We start from the raw sequence: 20,413 nt of genomic DNA, 5'->3' as shown, positions 1-20,413 counted from the left end.
AATTTATTATTGTATTATTAATATATATATATATATATATAATTACAGTGTTAAATTAATTCTTAATGTTGTTATTACTTGTAAACTTTGAAACAATTATTAATATTAAAATAATAATAATAATAAATTAGCACGAAAAAGAAATTTGTTAAGGTCAAAAATAAAAAGTAAAAGTATGATTAAACGATCAAATAATTAATTTTTAATTTTATTAACAATAATTTTACCTACATTACAATATGACTCCTTATTAACGTCTATAAAATAACGAAATTTTCGACGTTTAAGGAATATTTCAATATGCTCTAGGTCACTTCAAAAAACTTTTTTTCAAAAGTATTTGAGCAACTATTATTTTTTGAGCATTTACGAAGTAGTATACCGTTTTATTATTAAAATATGTTTATTAAATCCGTAGCTCAAATCATAGAAGATGTAGATTTTAGGACAATTTTTCATTTTAGGGAAATTTTTTATTTTAGGACAATTTTCATTCCTATATTTAGAATTATATTTTTCTGAGTTTTGTTTTCCTATATTTTTGCTTTCATACAACATAACTAACTAATATTGCCAAAGTTTTGATCGTAGTTAAATGTAAAGCAAAGAAAATGCTTTATTACAATTTTTTTGTATTCTGATATAACGTTTATGTATGAATGAAAAAACTTTAAGATTGTTTATCGTATTATGAATGTTGTCCTCAAATAGCCATATTTTTTGTTCATAACATTCACAATTGTACATTTTAATATTTTGAATCATGTTAGCTCAAACATTATAATTTTTACAAAACTGAATGTTATAATAAAATATCTTTTTCATTTTTTTGATAATTTTTTGCTAAATCTTGATGGTATATTTTATTACTTTGAAATATTTGTAATAATTAGTGTATAACTTAATTTACTTTTAAGTATACAAGGGTGCGAATGTAACATGTTATATATTAATATTATATAACGAATTATACCAAAAACAATTTTCATAAAATTGATGTCTTGTTTGAAGAAAAATGAAGTAGAGAAATTAAGAAAAATGAAAAAAAATATTTCAAGATAATTAGTGGAGACACAGAAATTTATTTAAAAGGAAAAAAATTATATTATAAAAAAAAAGAAATTTATTCTCGTAATATTGGCAAATGTTTACAGGGCTGATATTTAGAAAAATATTCATTGACCCGTTTTATTTTTGGTGATATTAGGAAGGAGATAATTTGCACTAAAAAATTTTACCGATTCACTAATTTCTGCGAGAGTATATAAAAATATGAGGTATCATTTCATGGTTTTGTTTAATAAATGCGAATATGCTATCGAGAAGTAGTGAATAGCATTAATATGTGATTATGTGCAGTTTTATTCTTGGCAATAAAATAAATGATAGAATCATAAAAATTATGATATAGTTATGGCTTAGAATCAGCCGTATAACAGGTTAGAAACCAATGGATATATAATTCACATAGAAATATTGGATTGGATCATTTTCTCTCGATATACATTATTAATCCAAATCTTGATATTTAGCAATTATAATGCAGTATTAAGGATTAAACCTTTTGTTTTGTTATACCATCTTATCATAGCTTTTCGCTTCCATGATTAAAAGCAATATCAAGACATTTCATGATTCTGGCCATTTGTATTACTAATCGATGTTTGTGGCAAATCATAATTTGTCAGCTGTCGCGAGGAGTTTCTTGTTTCCAATATCTTGGTTGACTGCTTCTTTGTTTCATTTTTATGCGCCTTCTTGTCCACAAAATGCTCTTTTCCTCTTCATTAGTAATGCCACAAGGGCTGTAAGGGAGGCCAAGCAAGCCAGAAGGGATCCGTAACGAAGACCAGCCTGGGCGGCGTCGGCACTGAACGAACTATGGTAAATCATGTCACGAATTTCTTGAGATAGGTCATCTTCATCGACAGTCTGAAAATAAAAAAAAATTTTTTTTGAAAACTTTTGAAAAACTTTAAAGTGTTACAACTGCGATCAAAATACATTATTTTTAACTTCCCGTAGGGTAAGTTGTTGTAATGGGCTGAAAATCGAAACTGAAAATTTTTACATTTCTCGACGTTTTGAAGGTTTCTGAACATTTTGGCATACCTCAGAAAAAATGGATGTGTGTGTGTATGTATGTATGAATACTAATTTCCAGTCACGTTTTCGGGCGCACGGATCAACCGATTTGAATGGTTCAAAAAACATTCGATTCCTATTGATAGGGAGATGTGATGATTAGTTTTTAAAACTAAGCGTCTGATTTAAATGATTCAAAGAACTTTCTGCTTGTCTTAACAAAATAATTGATTTTGGAAAAAAAATAATGTTTCAACTTTTTTTTTCAAAAAAAAAATTATTGTATATCGAAAATAATTCAGATTTTATTTTTAATTCTGACTATAGTTCTAATATATTTTAAACAAATAATTTCAACATTGCAATTCAGTGTATATAATGCTTATAAATATTAGACAATGTTACAATATTTATTTATAATAATTTATTTGAAAACATTCAAAATTCCTCGAGCATTTCGTTACGGTACGGGAAGTTTCAGCAATTTGCCTCAAGGCATGACGCCATACACCCCACTAGTTGATAATTATATAGGCTACATTCACGGTCAAGAGTAGATATATAAAACATTATTACAGTTTGTTGATATTACAAATTAATTCTTAATATGATATTACGCTGGAAAGTATGTAAGAAGCAGGTTTAAATTACTATTGCAAAAATTTATGATACACTTCATCAGAGGAGACAGGGTACGTTTGTGCCAGTCGTCATAACAGCTAAACTATAACCTAACTATACTGATTTTGAAATAGGGTCCAAAGGGACAAAGATGAAGTATTATTGTTCTAACAACCTCCCATTATTGTTTTCAGTCAATGCCTTACAATGACATGATCTGTAGACCGCATTGCTTTTATAGAGTCAAAAGTAAGTTTTTTCTTTCGATCATAACTGTTACTTATATACAGATAGATTACTTTTTGGTTATTTTGCTGTAAGTTGAACATTAGTAGTTATTTACCATCAATATTAGCTTTAGCTTAGATAATTTAGCTCAGTCATAATGTTGATTTGTGTTCAAAAGGGTGCGTTGGGTACGGTTGTGACAAATTTTGGGGTACAGTTGTGACATGAATTTCATTGTCCTTTTCGGGTGAATATTATTAAACAGATAAAAATTCAATATGAGAAAAAAAATCACAAAAATTATTGTTAACTTTGTTTAGATAAATATGTTTTTGTTATATATTGTTATATTGTATTCATAAACTTTGTTTAAATGTTTATCTTGTATTATGTTACATATTATTACATATCATTTTTATTCACGATAATTAATTTCGTTATAAACCATTTTGGTGTTTATACCAATTGATTTTAACCTATTTTCATGCATGTCACTACTGACCCCAATCGCTGTCATGGCTGTCCCTCGGATTTTTGTATGATTTGATTTTATGACCATTTGAGACTTTATGATCCATCGTATTTAACCCTTCGTCGGGCGCAGCCGATCTGACAGATACAGAGCCAATAATTTTTCATGCTGCGCCTTGGTTGAATGTTATAGAAACCTCCACTCTTCAATAGCCTCCTAATTTTATATGTTTTATTTATGCGTCTTTATCATTTTGTGTTTGACCTTCACATATAGTGGCAATCGGTATTTTGATCCTAGAGATACACTGCGCCCGAACGTGCAACATTTTGAAACGTACGAATATTGCAATTTTTTGTGAATGTAAGTATTCTTTTTCTGTATTTTTTTACGTATTTTTGAATATATATATCTCAATACTTTTCATTTAATTGCAATTTTTTGAAAGTATCTACGAGATTCACTGCGCCCGAATGTGGTACTAACTTGAGTCCATACATTTTATAGGCTAGTAAATAAGGCGAGTGGTAAAAAAATATATAATTTAGAAAAGCCAGCTCATTCAGAAGAGATTCTAAGAATGCTGAATGATGATGCTGATGAAAATAATCTTCTTGACGATTTAGGTAATGAAAGTGGAAGTGACGAAGACCATCTAGAGAGTCGCGAAGTCGATTCTGAGACAGAACAAGAGGACGAACAGGATGAGAGTGAGGAAGAAATAAATTTGAACAATAATGCTAAATATTTTATGAGTAGAGATAAATCTACAAAATGGTGTAGCAAACCTCCCTCTAATAGGACTCGAACAAAATCCCAGAACTTATTAAGACATTTACCAGGTGTTATAGGAAACGCAAAAAATGCTGCAACGCCTATAGAATGTTGGAGTCATGGGAATGGTAAGAAAGATCTCCGAAGAAGATATTTTTGATACAATTATCGCATGAACTTGTTCTTGGACAGCTAACAAGAAGAAGTGAAATCACGAGTGGGATACTGTTCATTTTGCAGGCAGGACTCAAAAGATTCAGACCAAATTTACAGGAAAATGGCTCACAAAAACAAGAAGAGCCACGAAAAAAACGACGATGTGAACCGTGTACATTAGAAGCTAATATTAGACGGCTTTCAAGATTTTGTTGTGCTAAATGTCGAAAAGCACTGTGTTTCCAACATGCGATCTTTCTATGCAGTGCTTTTTGAAATGCTTCAATAAATGATAATATTTAACTATACACATTAAACTATCATTATTATATTACTTATTAACTTCCCGTAGGGTAAGTTATTGTAATGGGCCGAAAATCGGAATTGAAAATTTTTACATTTCTCGACGTTTTGAAGGTTTCTGAACGTTTTGGCATACCTCAGAAAAAATGGATGTGTGTGTGTGTGTGTGTGTGTGTGTGTGTGTGTGTATGTATGTATGGATACAAATTTTCGTCCACGTTTTCGGGCGTACGGATCAACCGATTTGAATGGTTTAAAAAACATTCGATTCCTATTAATAAGGAGAAGAGCTGATTAGTTTTTGGCAAAAACAGGTCCAGCAGTTACGGAGATAAGGAGCAAAGAGTGCAGAAAATAGAAATCGAGTTTTTGAGAGAACGGAGCATCCGATTTGAATGATCTAAAAAACATTCCATTAGTAATGATTGGGAGAAAGGGTTATTAGTTTCGCGCAAAGGCAGGCCCAGCCATTTCGGAGATACAGAGCTAAATGTACAAAAAATGGCAGTTTTTGTGAGAACTAAACGTCCGATTCAATTGATTCAAAGAACTTTCTGCTTGTCTTAACAAAATAATTGATTTTGGAAAAAAAAATTTGTACCATTTTTTTTTTTTTTTTAAATTTTTTGTATATCGAAAATAATTCAGATTTTATTTTTAATTCTGACTATAGTTCTAATATACTTTAAACAAATAATTTCAACTCTGCAATTCAGTTTATATAATTATTATAAATATTAGACAATAATACAATATTTATAATAATCTATTTGAAAACATTCAATATTCCTCGAACGTTTCGTTACGGTACGGGAAGTTCCAGCAATTTGCCTTAAGGCACGATGCCACCCACCCCACTAGTTTTTTATAAAGTGACAAATGAAAAAAAAGTTAGAGACTGTGTATTTCAATAAAGAAAAGTGAGTGTAAATAATTTGTGCATATATACACAGGTTTATATTTTTATACATTTTAGAATAAAATATTATTGAATTCTTTTTTTTTCTATTTATTCAAAAAGTATACATTCTGAAATATAATTAAACAAAAAATTAACATGTTTATAAAATAAGGAGCCTCCTGAGGATATACTTAAAAACCGTTGCTGTCGGATACACTGCGCCCGAACGTGTGCGTAACGGGACTGCGCCCGACGGAGGGTTAAGGACAGTATTTTAGTATTTTCATGTAGACAAATGTCTAAATTAGCATTTAATTTACTTTTCTCTCAGCTAATTGGCAAATTAACAGAATTATGGCTAATCAAAAAAAAGTTGCACAGCCATACCCAGTATTCCCTATGTAGCATTGAAAAATAATGAGCACGCGTACAGCAAAAAAGTTATATTAAAATACATTAAATAATATAATTCATAAAAATAAAAAAATATAAATAATGAATGAATGAATGAATATCTACCCGAAACAAGAAGTTTTTTTACATTTCATATCAGGAGGACATGAACTCAGTTAAAAAGTTTCGACTTCGATATTTCGGTACATTTGCTTTCTCGATAAAAGGAGAAATTGGGAACAGTTGTATAAAAGAGTATAAAAGTGACTGTCGCCATAATAGATAAAATATACTGATTTTGAGATAGGGTCCAAAAGAAGAAAGATGCAGTATGTTTGGACATTTTTTCTTTATTCCAATCAGTCAAATAAGAAAAAATATTATAAACGTTCTTGTTACTTTGTTTAAAAAATAATGTTCTCTATATGAAGCTATATTTTATTCATAAGCTTTGATTAAATGATTAAGTTGTGTTGTGCTGCATATTTCTAATAATAAGAGTCGTATTAAACCATTTTAGTGTTTATACCTATTATTTTTTAACTTATTTTTATGTCTGTCACAACCGGCCTGGGAATGTGACGGGAAGATACATACGATGTATGATGTATGATTTTCATTACTTTTAGCTTCTGGGCGTTTTATAAATATAATCATTATTTTTGAAATCAAACAGTAATTTAAATTATATTGAATTTAACGTTAATGCTTAGATGGCAAGATACTCCAGGGGTTATTCAGTTAAATAAATAAATAAATGTAACAATAACGAAGTCTGTATCAGTTCCAATTTCGATTTGTGAAGCGTTGTCTAAACATTCTATACTTCTGAGTATTCATCATTAGTTATTTATTTATTTTAGAGTTTAAAAGAAGATTAAAACCTCTTCTGCGTAAACGTTCGACTGCTAATGAAATCAGAGCTAATGCATCAGTGGTTTCAAAAATTAATAGGAACGCCTCTTCGAAACAGAAAATGTTCGATTTTAAAACAATTTTTGCTCTTTTGGTTTAATAGCAAAACCTTCTCAACATAATAAGCAAACTATTTTGTCGCAATGATATAAAAACTGCTATTTTTAAGGTAAATATCGATCAAAAATTTGGACGGTATCCCGGTTTTCAGTAGACCAAGATACCGATATTGGATTCCCAAGGCTTGATAGTGTAATAGGTACAATTTTAACTTCCCCAAGGAGAAGTTAATGTTTCCACCAGAAAACCTGACTTGCAAATTTCGCAAAAAATCCTGACCCGATATAAAAAAATTATAAACTGTTCGAAAAATATCATTTGGGAATCGTGTAGGCTAGTTTTGGCAAAGATGACGTTTATCGTCTCTTTTTAGCAAAGGTCGATCGATCGTTTCTTTATAATTAAATTTATTGGACATTTGAAACTCAGCACGGTCATAGAGTTTATGGTCTTAAAACGAACGGTAAAAATGGTCCTAAAATAATATAATCCTAAAGTAAGTCATTAAATTACAAAAATTCATTAATGATTGAAATAATGGGTTGCACGTTTTGGACCTATAAGTGCTTGTTTTAAATATATTAATTAGAAATCGCATCGATTTAGTGAAAGCAAAAAGTTTATTTTCATAATAAATAGTTGAAATATTTTTCTAAATAACTAAATCTCAATTGTTATTGTTTAAAGCGATTATTTACACATTTCGGAAAGTTTATGCAACTTGCCTCACGGCAAAATGCCACTTACACTTAGTTGCAAATTAATATGGATACTAAATAAATTGTACAATACTCATTCACATAGTATATTTAACTATTAAAATTTAAAAATTTATTATTCTTAAATATAGGATATAGGATAGGGCGGGACACAGAGGTCTAATTTTATTTATTAACTTATTAGTAATTATTAAACCAAATGAATTATATCACAACATATAACGCATATCAAACAAGCAACAATCGAACTATGTTCAATAAAATTCTCAGTTAATTCATAATTATAGAAATGTGTTTTTTACTTTTTTTTTTTAAATTTGTCATCTGCATTTTTTCACCACATAGGCTGGGTAAAAAGGGACAGCCAAGGGGCAAAAAGATTCAATGTCTTAATTTTAAATTAGTTAGCTAGTTTTTTTAATTTTAAATAGCTACATTATTCAACCAATGCAAAATATAAATTTCATGGGCACATTATTTACAAAAACAATATTGTATATAACCTGGATCTAGTATCTAGTCAGAAATATTCATCAGCAGAGTTGATGGATATGAACTATTAATTGATAGTTGATGAACTATTAATTTAATTGGTCTCTATTATAATTAACTTAATTTACTTTTTTACTATTTTCTTATTGTTTACACCTTTTCCGGGGTAAAGTTTTAGTTGGTCCTTTTTACCCCACCCATATGTAATCTTTTATAAAGGATATATAAAAAAAATAGTTAAAAATAACAATAAAGCTTATAAGACAACTAAATATCGTATACTTAAATATAATAGTAAAGTCTCGTAAACTTGATAACAGTGCTCACAACCAAAAAAACTAACAACGAAAGAACAGAATACTTTTGTCATAAATTTTTAAACATAGCCATTTATCTCTTGATATCGATGTTGCTTGATGCAAGGCAATGGCTGGTTACACATCTCTTGACCTGTACTTTCAAATATTGTTGTTAGAAAAATCTTAACTTTACTTGTTTTTGGGATATTATTGTTGGTCGACTTTTTCCCCTCGGACCTTCAAGCCCCGCTCTATCCTACATATATATTACGCAACAAATTCTATATGCTGCTCTCTCTCTCTTTTTGACGAACAAAAGATCACCAGAGCCAATACGTTCGGTGTCTAATAACGTTCATTGTGCATTGTCTATGATCACGTGATACTCCTAGGGAACGGATCGTTCCTGGACCACAAGAGAACATTAAGTGTACTGTGCACCAAACTTTTATTAGTTTTGTGAATAAAAAAATCAAAATTCACCAGTTTATTTAAATTTATTGTTAGTAAAGTATGAGATATAGTTAAATATACAGTGAACGAACTAGTATTTGATACAAAAAATGATTTGAGGTTATGATAAATGATGAGTGAAATTGTACATCAATCTGGACTGGCTCTTGACAAAACATTTGGGATGTTTTGGGTGCTTCGGAGAGAGGTAAGAAAAATAATTTTTGGATACGATTTTAAGAACATATAAATCTGCAAAATTCGGGCAAAAATTAGAAAGTTTAATTTCATTGTAAAAAAAGAATGCAATTGATTGTCAATATAAAAAGAAAAATACAGAGCAAGAAATACATATGAAGACATAACTAATAATATTATATATATAGATAAAATATAGATTTAATACTATATAATAAGAAAATATATATTCAAAATGATGAGAAGTAAATCGCAGTTCTGTGGAAATAGTTTTGAGTCAAAACTGGGACGGCAATTTTTAGTGATCCTAACCCGGGCAGATGGGGGTGGGGAACTTCCCGTACCAAAAAATATTTTTTTTAAAAAAGATTAAAAATTTTTTTGAACTTTGAAAAAATCAGTTTTTGGAGAAATTTTGAATTTTAAAAAAAATTACTTTTTTGATAAACAAACAAAGAAAATGTTTTCTCTATTTTAAAATATTTTGAAAATTTTGAACTTTTTTTCAAAGCAATCGCACTGCTTTAGCTGCATAGAGACAAAATATCAAAGCGCGTAAGCGCCGCGACGCCGTCTAACTGACAAATAATGTTACGGAACCCATAGAAATGTAAACCAAATATATACGTATTATTAAAATCTCTATAATATATCTGATAATTCGATGTGCATATGTCTAATGATCGTTTTTGACCGCCAAAAAGCTTTTTTTTTTCTTTTTTTTACTAGATCTCCGAAACCGCTAGACCTGCCTTCCCAAAAATTTAATTAGTTCTTTATATTGCCAAATCGATACATACAAATAAAATGTTTTTTGAAATATTAAAATCGGACGCTCCGTTCTCTTAAAAACTGAGTTACCATTTTTTGCACTTCTTGCCCCGTATTCCCGTAAAACCAAAAACTAGTCAGCACGTCTCCTTATCAATACGAATCGAATAATCCTTATCAATAATAATCGTTTTTTGAATAATTGAAATTGGTTGAACCGTGTTCCCGAAATCGTCGACGAAAATATGTATCCGCATATCATATACACACGCACACACAAACATCCATTTTTCCTAAAGTATGCCAAAATGTTCAGAAGACCTTAAAATGTTCTAACGACCTTGAAATGTTTTGAAGACCTTGTGTGCGATTATATAACTCACCCTAGGGAAAGTTAACAAGAAAAATCCTAATATTTAACTTCCCGTAGGGCAAGTTATAGTAATCGCAAAAAAATCGAAAATGAAAATTTTTATATATCTTTACGTTTCAGAGGTTTCTGAACATTTTGGCATCCCTTAGAAAAAATGGATGTATGTGTGTGTGTGTGTGTGTGTATGTGTGTGTGTGTGTGTGTGTGTGTATGTATGTATGTATGTATGTACGTGTGTGTATGTATGTGCGGATACAAATTTTCGTCGACGATTTCGGGAACACGAATCAACCGATTTGAATAATTCAAAAAACATTCGATTCGTATTGATAAGGAGACGTGCTGATTAGTTTTTGGCAAAGGCAGGTCTAGCCGTTCCGAAGATACGGGGCAAAAAGTACCGAAAATGGTAACTCAGTTTTTAAGAGAACGGAGCGTCCGATTTGAATAATTCAAAAAACATTTTACTTGTATTGACAAGATGAAGAATCGATAAAATTTTCATGAAGGTAGGTCTAGCGGTTTCGGAGATATGGAGGAAAAAGTAAAAAAACGAACCATTTGGCGGTCAAAAATGATCATTATAGACATATGCACATCAAATTATCAGATATTTTATAGAGATTTTAACAATAAGTATACATTTTGTTAATATTCCTATGGGTTCCGTACCAATGCTTATGCGTTAGACAGCGACGCGGCGCTTACGCGCTTTATATTTTGTCCCTATGCAGTTAAAGCAGTACGATTGCTTTGAAAAATAGTTCAGATCTTCCACAATATGTCAAAATAAAGAAAATAGATTTTTTTTTCAAAAAAAAAAAAAATTCAAAAAAAAAAAAAATTCAAAAAAAGTAATTTTTTGTCCAATTTATAGTAAATTTTTTTCAAAAATGTTAATCGTTTTTAAAAAAATAATAATTTTTGGTACGGGAAGTTCCTGCAATTTGCCTTAAGGCACGATGCCTTAATTGCCTTAAGACAGAATTCCACTTTCAGCTAGTTAAAAATACAATACAAGAGTTTTTTAATTAATCAATTGCTTCTGAACCAGAATTACGGATTTCTAATAAAAACTTTACTATTTTATTATATGTTATATATGTATACTCTTCTTTTGTCTATAATGTTATATCTTATATTTTTTGATTCATGTTTTTTTGCTTTTGAGTATTGTATAAAATTTTGTTTAATTTGTTTCATAATTAAATTGAAAACATTGGCACTTGTGCGAAGTAGTCAAAACGGTAACTTTCATAATTTTTGATAATTTTCGTGAAAATGAAAATAAAAGTTAGAACTTACTAGTATCAGCGGCTATTTAACCCTGCTTTTGGAAATTTGTATTCAGTAATTTTCTCATTCATAACGTATTGTTTCATATTTAAAAATACAATTTAAACCTATACCTTTTAAATGTGGGACAAATGTTGCTTTTAGAAAACCCGGGACACAAGATGGAATTATGATAAAAATATAAACCAGTTTAATTGAATTGAAGAGTTTATATCAGGATAAACTAAAAAACTGTTTTCGAACAAAAGATTTTCAAGCAGTATTTTTGTAAGAAAGACTAACATTCGGTGATAGAGCTCTGACATTACTAAAACCAATGTCGTTAACAGCTAAGATATAAACTGACATGTTTGTATGAACATATTGTAGAATGTAAAATAATAATAAAAATGATAATAAAAGCTATATTAAAGCTTTTTTCAATATCTAGTTACTAGAGTCATTTATGTTTTTAGAGTCATTCATCAATCGCGTTTTATAGAAAGTCTGTTGCAATTTAGGTTCGGCGTAAAACGATTGGTTTTTGAACAAACTCACTTTTTGTGTGTTTGTAACAATATAATTATTGTTATCAAACGTATTTAAAATACTATATAAAATTATGAGAATTATTATTAATTTTATTTTAAAATATCAAGTTATATTTCATAAAAATATGACCAAATTTATTGTACAATTATACAAACAAATGATTCACAATTTTATTGTTATATTATATATTTCTAATCGTATTTAATTATCATATAAAACGATCAATAATTATAACAAATACAATTTATATCACAAGTTTGTTTATCATTTTGTAAAATAAATAACTATAAAACGCAAAACAAATTTTATCGATATCACGCCACACTTAAATGCAAGATTAGTAAATTAAATTCCAGTAAACATCAAGAAAATTCTAAATTCTCATAAATATTAAATAGATTTGATAACCTTTTGCTGTCGTTTTAGATTATGCATAAATAAAACAAATATTAATTTCAATAGATATGCATGTAATTAGCACGATTGATTGATAATGACTTTTCTATGGAACACCGTGATCAAATTTTCAGATTAACAATGGAATAGCTTCGATGTTTGTATTTATACATCCGTCTAGAACAATCGGCCTATTGAATTGTTTTAGAAAACAAAAATTTGTGTCTTGTTTATTAAATATTCGGATATGAATTCCATTGTCTATAATCAATAATACTCACCTATATCATATGATTAAAAATAGTTTATGCCTTATATCAAATAATTAAAAATAGTTTATGCACTTATATTGTATCATTAAAAATTGATTATATATTTATAATTCAGTAGAATTCCTTATTCGCGCGGGCAAAAATTTGCGACCCAATTTCTTTTTTTATTCGCAGATAAAAATTATATTCTAGTGTGATAATTTGCTCTAAAACTTTTTGTGATAGAACAATTATAAATAGTTTACAAATTTCTACCTTTCCATTTTTTGAGTTAGTAAATATGACAAAAACTAATATATTTACTTACTTTACTTTACCACTTTTTAGTTTAATTTGAAACGATTTTTTTTATTTTATAGATTATGATTTAAATTTCTTTGACAGTAGAATTTAGTTATTCGAGTTCATATTAATGAAATTGCTTAAGTAAAAATATATTAAAATATTTACTTACGAATTCGATCCAAATTACTGGAAGATACATGTTGTCTTTGAATCTTTCAATTCCGGATATACCAGAGGATTTTTGGACCTGCAACATAAGAAAAAATCATTAAAAAATTAAGAATGCGCTACTAAACTATTGCACCTGGGAAATGATATTATTCAACAATTACATATGCGATCTTGAGTAGCTACTTATGCTAACAATAAACTTTGTTTTCCATTATCTTACTAATCTTAACATAATTTTGTGCTCAATTTGGTGGTAAATTGAAAATGTTCTGGCAAATGTTTTATATCTTAATCAGAAAAGTAGCATGTGCATTTTAAATTATAAAAGCTAAATCAATAGTACAACTACTCATTTTTACACAATCACAGATAAGATTATTAGAACTTATTATATTAAAATAATTGAAAAATTAGTGAAAAAAAATTGAGACTATTTAAATAATATAAAAAAAATAATTGTGACAATCGGACCAAAAAAGTCTATGAACCAATATATTCCTGACAGTATTATAGATAATAATTGGAGAGTGTTGGTGATATTAACTAGAAACTTGTTCAAGCTGAATTCTAATTTCTCTATGTTTTGATATCTTACTTGAATGTTTAACTGGAATCTGGATGCTCCTGCAAGCGGGAAACCCAATCGTGGATGTAAGTCAATGAACGTACTATGTTTTTCTTCTTCGGGATTTAAGCCTTCGAATGGTTCCAAGAGGTCTGGGTCACCCATATAGAAATGCGGGAACGATGCAAAAATCGGAGCTCCTAAGGAAACATTTGTAATAATTTGAATTCAATATTTTTTTTAAAATCATATTTTTAATTTTTCAAAGATTTTAAATCTTGCATACTCAAGTTATTCAATTTCCATATATTTATACTTTATTCCAAAATGATTATAATGTTTTAAATAACTTGCTCTAATGGACAACTGAGTTCGTTATATAGTTCTATTTCATAGATTTCAGAGAGTATTTCTATCGACTCTGTTTTTACAAATTGTATTTATATTGTAATAGTTTTAATCAATTTCGAAATGTGAAATAAGTAACTATATAAGTAATACTTTGACTGTATAAGTAAGTAAAGTTGTATGAGTAGTCAAGTTGTCATTTTAAGGCTAGAAATACAATTGCAGTAACAAATAGAACAATAGAACAAGTTTTTCGATATATTATATATACTGAATTACTGAGATTTAATTCTAATAAATCTAAAAGCTGCGCCTAGAAATTCTAGACTAGAATATAATAAAGCACGCGGTATTCTTCCACGAGAAAGATCTCATTAGTTATAATGTGTTGCAATAATAAAATATGATTTTTACAAAGCAAGTAAACAGGAAAATTATTAATAATTTGAATGCAAAACAAGAAAAGTGTTTAAAGGACGTCAACTCTTACACGCGTCAATAAGATCTTAATGGTCTGTTTTTTTTTCTCGGCCAATATATTTTTTCTAATTACATAGCGCAACACGTGTTATGAATATCAAGCAAAGACAGCGCGAAAAAAATTTATAGTCATTTGTGCAATAAAATTATTTGCCTCAAGTGTAGATTCTAACTGCGACTTAAAATAATATTGTTTTCATTTATTTAGATCTCATAGTTTCCATATTTGTAGTTTTAATTTATTACCATATTTGACCAAGTAAAAAAAAATCGAGCTCTTAAGCGGAATTTGCCAGCAATATTTACGAGCCCCGCATTGCCCACCCAGTGACCTCACAAGCGTCGATGCATTTTGAGAAGGGTCATATGGTTTAGGTAAAAAATTTTAAGCTGTCTCTACCATGTATTGTCAGTTAGTGTCATATAACAATCGGTTTACTTTCAAAACAAATACCGAATATGAGAAGCACAAAAAATTAACAATATTGAACTCTCTTTTGTAGATATTTAAATAAAACAAAAATACAAATGATAAAAGATAATTGTATAAACCCAGACGTCCTATGAAGTTTCATCACTTTGTGAATGAAATGAATCTGATACTAATTTTGTGTCCTAAGCTATTACATTTTGCACATAGATAAAGCAAGCGTATAAAATGTTAATCTTATATGTTAATCTTTTCATTGTAGTTTAAAACTATACAATGCAAATAAAAGCTTTAGAGTTATTTTGTGTCAATTAAATAATATTGGTTATAATAAAGTGACGGACAGACAAGACAGTTTTTTGACTCAACAGGTTTATCTGTATGGAACTCTAAACGTATTATTTAGTTCAAAAAATTAAAATCAAATGGTGAAAAAGGTATAATTCACATTTTGGAATGCAGAAATCCACACGTTGAAAACATAATAAATATTTTATAACTTTGCGCTAATTAATGTGTAATCATTACTAATATTCATGCATTTTATTATTATAAATAGCAGTTAGTTATATTGTCTATTTTAATTAGTATAAAATATTTTTGATGTGTTAGCAGTAATTTATGAACTGTGTAAGAGTTTTATTTCAGCTATAAAATTTTGTTTACATTAAAAATAAACTGTAATTTTATAATATCAGTAAGAAAACTATTACAAGATTATTGTTTTTTTAATCGTTTATATATCGATTAAATATACAATTTTATAATACACTGTAAGTCAAACAAAATTTTCTACTTATTAAATTCGTTTTAATTTTGTCAAAATTAATTAACGAGTTAATTGTCTTGGATTTAATTTAATTGGAATAGGGTAGAGTGGGGCTTAAAGGTCCGCGAGTAAAAACGTCCCCCCACCAATATCTCAATAACAAGTAAAGTTTGTATTTTTTTAACAACAATATTTGAAAGTAGAGGGTAAAAAACGTATAACCAGCTATCGCCTTAAATCAAACAACGTCGCTATCCCAAGATAAACGGCCATGTTTGTAAATCTATAACAAAAGTATTTTCTCTCGTTGTTAATTTTTTTGGCTGTGAGCACTGTTGTATTTGAGTTAGATTGATCAGATTTGTTTAGAAAAGCTTACATATGAATGGGAAAAAAAATATCTGAAACTTCACCCTGACAATGTTGTAAAAAATAAAAATTTAGTATATAAAAAAATTAATTCATTTAAAAGGCAATTCAAAAAGAGATAATAGTTATTCCAACTTCGCTGATAAATATTTTTGACGAAATATCAGATCAACGTTATATGCAGTATTATTTTTGCAAAAATGTGTCCATGACATTTATATTCTGCATTGGTTGAACAATTTAGCTATTCTTTCGTAAAATCCCTTTAAATTTAAAATTAAGACCCTAGATCTATTGGTTTGTCCTGAGATCTGTCCCTGTTTATACAGCGATATTCTATTTTATGGAATGAAATTATTAAGAATTTGAATATTCATTTTAATAATAATTGCAAAATACATAATTTATTCTAAAAAGTTGTTACTTTACATTTGTTTGAAAAGTTGTTGCCACTCACATGGACTTGCTATTTGAGATTAAAGTTCATATCGATGTATAATTTAAAGCAACTGGCTTTGCGGCTTTTGTAGAACTTTGGTTAAAGAAAAGAGCCTCGGAATTTGATATTTTCATTATTTTGTTTCCGAAAATTAAAAAATATTGGTTTAATCATCGTGTGAACCTTACGAACAAGTACGCCTAGAAATGCTGTTCCCAATTTTAACAACTTATTAACTTCCTGTAGTATAAGTTATAGTAATAACCCAAAAATCGTAAAAGAACATTTTTATATATATAGGGCCTTCTGAACATTATAGCGCATATCTTATAAAAATGGATTTATGTGTGTGAATATGTATGTGTGTGTATGTAGTACGTTTGTGGGTATGTGTGGATACAATTTTTTGTTCACGATTTTGAGAGCACGAATTCTTCGATTTGAATGATTCAAAAAACATTCGATTCGTATTGATGGGGTGACGTGCTGTTCAGTTTTCGGTGAGACAGGTCAAGCCGTTTTAAAGATATGGTTGAAAAGTAACAAGAATGTCAATTTTGTTGTCAACGGAGTATTGATATTATCAAGAATTGTTTTAATTTTTGGAAAGACAAGTACGGAAAGTTCCAGCATTTTGTCTTAAGGCACGATGCCATATAGTTTAACTTTTGATTTTAGTACAACCCTAAAGTATAAATTATTTAAATAGAATATGTTTTTAATTTACCGTAAGCACAAGGCGTGGCATTGAAAATTCCAGTGGGCGGGCAGTTGCCGCTGTCCATGTGGCAGTAGCATTGGTTGTTAGGATTGCTGTCGGGGTGCGCAAACACATTCTCGGGTGCACGATATCGTAATGCAGGAATATCTTTCATCACCTGGAAAATAATAATAAGAAACATGTTCAATACATTAATTGTTATTTTCATTTTCTGTGGCTGAAATTGTCCGTTCCTTAAAAAACAAGAGTGCAACCTTTCTATTTCTGCCGTAAAATATACCTATGTTATAGCAAGGCTATGTTACGCTGCGTTTTTCAAATGCTATGTAGTTGCTGTGCAGTCGGGCGTTTTAGATATCATACCTCGTCCAAAAAGAATCTTATCACAAATGCATCTTTCTGATGTGTTACAATAAAACATGCAAGACGTTAGATTTTATGAGTAAATCGCCCGATCACACAGCAAATACATAGCTTTTTGACAGTTTTTAGTACCATTTTGTATGCAAAACGCAGCGCTACACATCATTGCTACATTTGCAGGTAAATCACAGTCAAATTTTATATAAAATCGATATAAAATGTTACAATAAAGTATTCGAACCCAGAAAGTAATTATATAATTTGTTCAATGCTAAAGCTTCGCATATTTCAATTTACTTTCGATTTGTTGGAATTTTATTCATATTAAGAGTTTTTATTATCTTAACACATTCACAGTCGGCCTTGCGTTTCTTATATTTCTTGTGCTAAACTTTTTTATTCGCTTAATATAAAATAAAACAATTTCTGGATATGTTAGCTGTAATCAAAATAGGATAATTAAGATTACTTCTGTTTGAATTATTTATAGTACAAAACTTTAACTTAAACAATTTATTTTACTAATAACACTACTCCAAAGTGCAAGAAAAGCGAACGTCTGCGTGCATTCGGCGCCTGGCTATTGACAACGGTCTCACGCAACATATGCGTGCGCAACAGTGAATGTGTTAAAGAGCTGTAAAATCCAGCATTTACGTTTTAAGTATTGAAGAACTATATACAACAAAGTTGTTCTTGCCCATACTTTTTATTTTTTAATCTATTTTTGATATGAATTCGAACAATATATTAGACTGTGAAGGAGAAATGTGTTAAGATTCAATTTATGATTTGAACGTCAACTTTAAGTACTATGAAATTGAGATTATTTCTACTTTTTCTCCTCAAAGACCTAATTATTCAAAATCTAGAGATATTTCGAGTTTATTTCCATATTATTTACAGACTTTGAACAGAAAAGAGACTTTGAATAAGACGCGGATACATTCTGATTCTACTAATAACATTTTATTCAAAAAGTAAAATCAAATAATTTTAATAATTAGTATATTAAAAAGGCGACAATTCTGCGGTAGCATGGCTGATTGTTATGGCAACGCTATATTGTTATTTTATCTTTCTTTCTTGGTACTAAAAATTGTGAAGATGCTATCTATTTCCTGTACGATCAGGTTTATTTTACATATAAACAAACCTAGAAAGAAAGAAAGAACTGCATCTTTGCGATGTGCATTTATAACATAGGATTGCATGTGGAAAACGCCTGATCGTACAGGAAATATATAGCATTTTCGCTGTTTATAGTACTAGTAAGAAAGAAGGATAATATACCGTTGCCATCACAACGCTATGTTATCGGCTATGTTACTGCAGAATTGGCCTGTAAAACTTTCGGACTACAGGTCGATACGTCATCAAGTGTGTACTTTCTGAACTTCGAAGATAGGATTCAAAAAACAATTACTGATATATCTACATAGTGAATGCGTAAACGAGATTTTATATCTAATGTCAGCAAAGAAAAAATATCATACTATTCACAATCATGTATATAGAGTATTTGTCGATATTCGATTTTATTATATTTGAATAGAACTTTTCAAATGAATATAACAATTTACATGACTGTTTTCAAACAAAAGCAATCCATCCACCAGTACCTAATTGAAGAATTATCAGAAGAAATAGTTGAAAAGGTGAAGACATAACACCGTTGCATAAAACCTGATCCAACGTCCTGTGAATGGGATTAAATTAAATAGCATGTTGCGTAATATAATACATGAGCGACCATATATCTCTAATTCCACATACATAATGTAGTTATTTCACATAGGCCGATGACACGTTACACGGCAAGGAAAGATAATTATGACAATTTATCATAAGCACATGGATAGATCAATATGGATTTATTATTTTAGAGTTTATTTAAAACCAATAGTTTTTTTATAATTTTCTTTTTGAACGGCAATCAGAACCTAATAGTCCTATAAGCTGTTGTGCTGATTTTCACTTAATACTGTCTGTCTGTCAGTCTGTTTGACAGATGGCAACCCAATCAGTTGTCACATCTCTGTTCGATATATTATTATTACAATTTCTGTAATAGGGCGAATATTTTTAATGGTGCAGCAATGATGGGTGAGGGCTATTTTCACTTGGAAACATATTGGTATCTATATTTCAAAGTGAAAATCATTGTCAATGTTGCCTGACAACAGGCTGCTCGAAGTGGGTATCGAACCCGGGGCCTCTGAAACAAGTCCCGTCGCTCTTAACCGCTTACCTACGAGCCCTAAAACTAATAGTAAGATTGAAATTATAATTGCGCAATCCATACTCTTACCTGACATTATAATCTACATATACTAAATATAAAAAGCACTCTATTTTTTATAATTAAACCACTTTTTGTAGGCCTGTTATATCTCAAGAGGTTTGATTCTGCTCTTACCTCTTATCATGCAAAGGTTCAGAAAAATCATTAAACCTAAAGTTCTCCTAGCAAGAGAGAAAGTCAGAATACATAATATCCATAACTTTATTATATGGTTACATAACGTTTGGAGATATTCCACCGAGAAAATACCCTTATAAAATTATCCTAATACTAATTTGTTTAATCTTTGAAGTCTAAAGACAATTTCTCATAGTTTCCTTATTAGTGTAAAGCTATTAATTAGCTTAGATTAGATTTCTTGATTCAGATATTTTTCAAGTCTCATATGATAAAAAATGCTCTTACAATAAGTCTGAAGAATTACCTGAATAAATGTTTTCTCAAAAACGTCTAGATCGAT

The 20,413-nt window shown here is 29.3% G+C and overlaps 1 protein-coding gene across 1 annotated transcript in view; it reads right to left on the bottom strand.

Annotated features, from left to right (window-relative positions):
• Positions 1-1,746: 1,746 nt before the first annotated feature.
• Positions 1,747-20,413, bottom strand: part of LOC113375131 (lysosome membrane protein 2-like) — a 51,768-nt gene continuing 33,101 nt past the window's right edge. The window contains exons 8-11 of the mRNA XM_026615079.1: positions 17,292-17,442; positions 13,760-13,929; positions 13,163-13,240; positions 1,747-1,932 (exon numbers count right to left, since the gene is read on the bottom strand). Coding sequence (XP_026470864.1) covers positions 1,747-1,932; positions 13,163-13,240; positions 13,760-13,929; positions 17,292-17,442 — 585 coding nt within the window. The remainder of the gene's footprint in view (positions 1,933-13,162; positions 13,241-13,759; positions 13,930-17,291; positions 17,443-20,413) is intronic.

Source organism: Ctenocephalides felis, unplaced genomic scaffold (assembly GCF_003426905.1).
Source record: "Ctenocephalides felis isolate EL2017-DRISC unplaced genomic scaffold, ASM342690v1 CF-g0.4_SCAFFOLD_01886, whole genome shotgun sequence".
NCBI lineage: Eukaryota > Metazoa > Arthropoda > Insecta > Siphonaptera > Pulicidae > Ctenocephalides > Ctenocephalides felis.
Note: the sequence above shows the minus strand (reverse complement) of the source record. Positions and strands in the feature narration are given on the sequence as shown.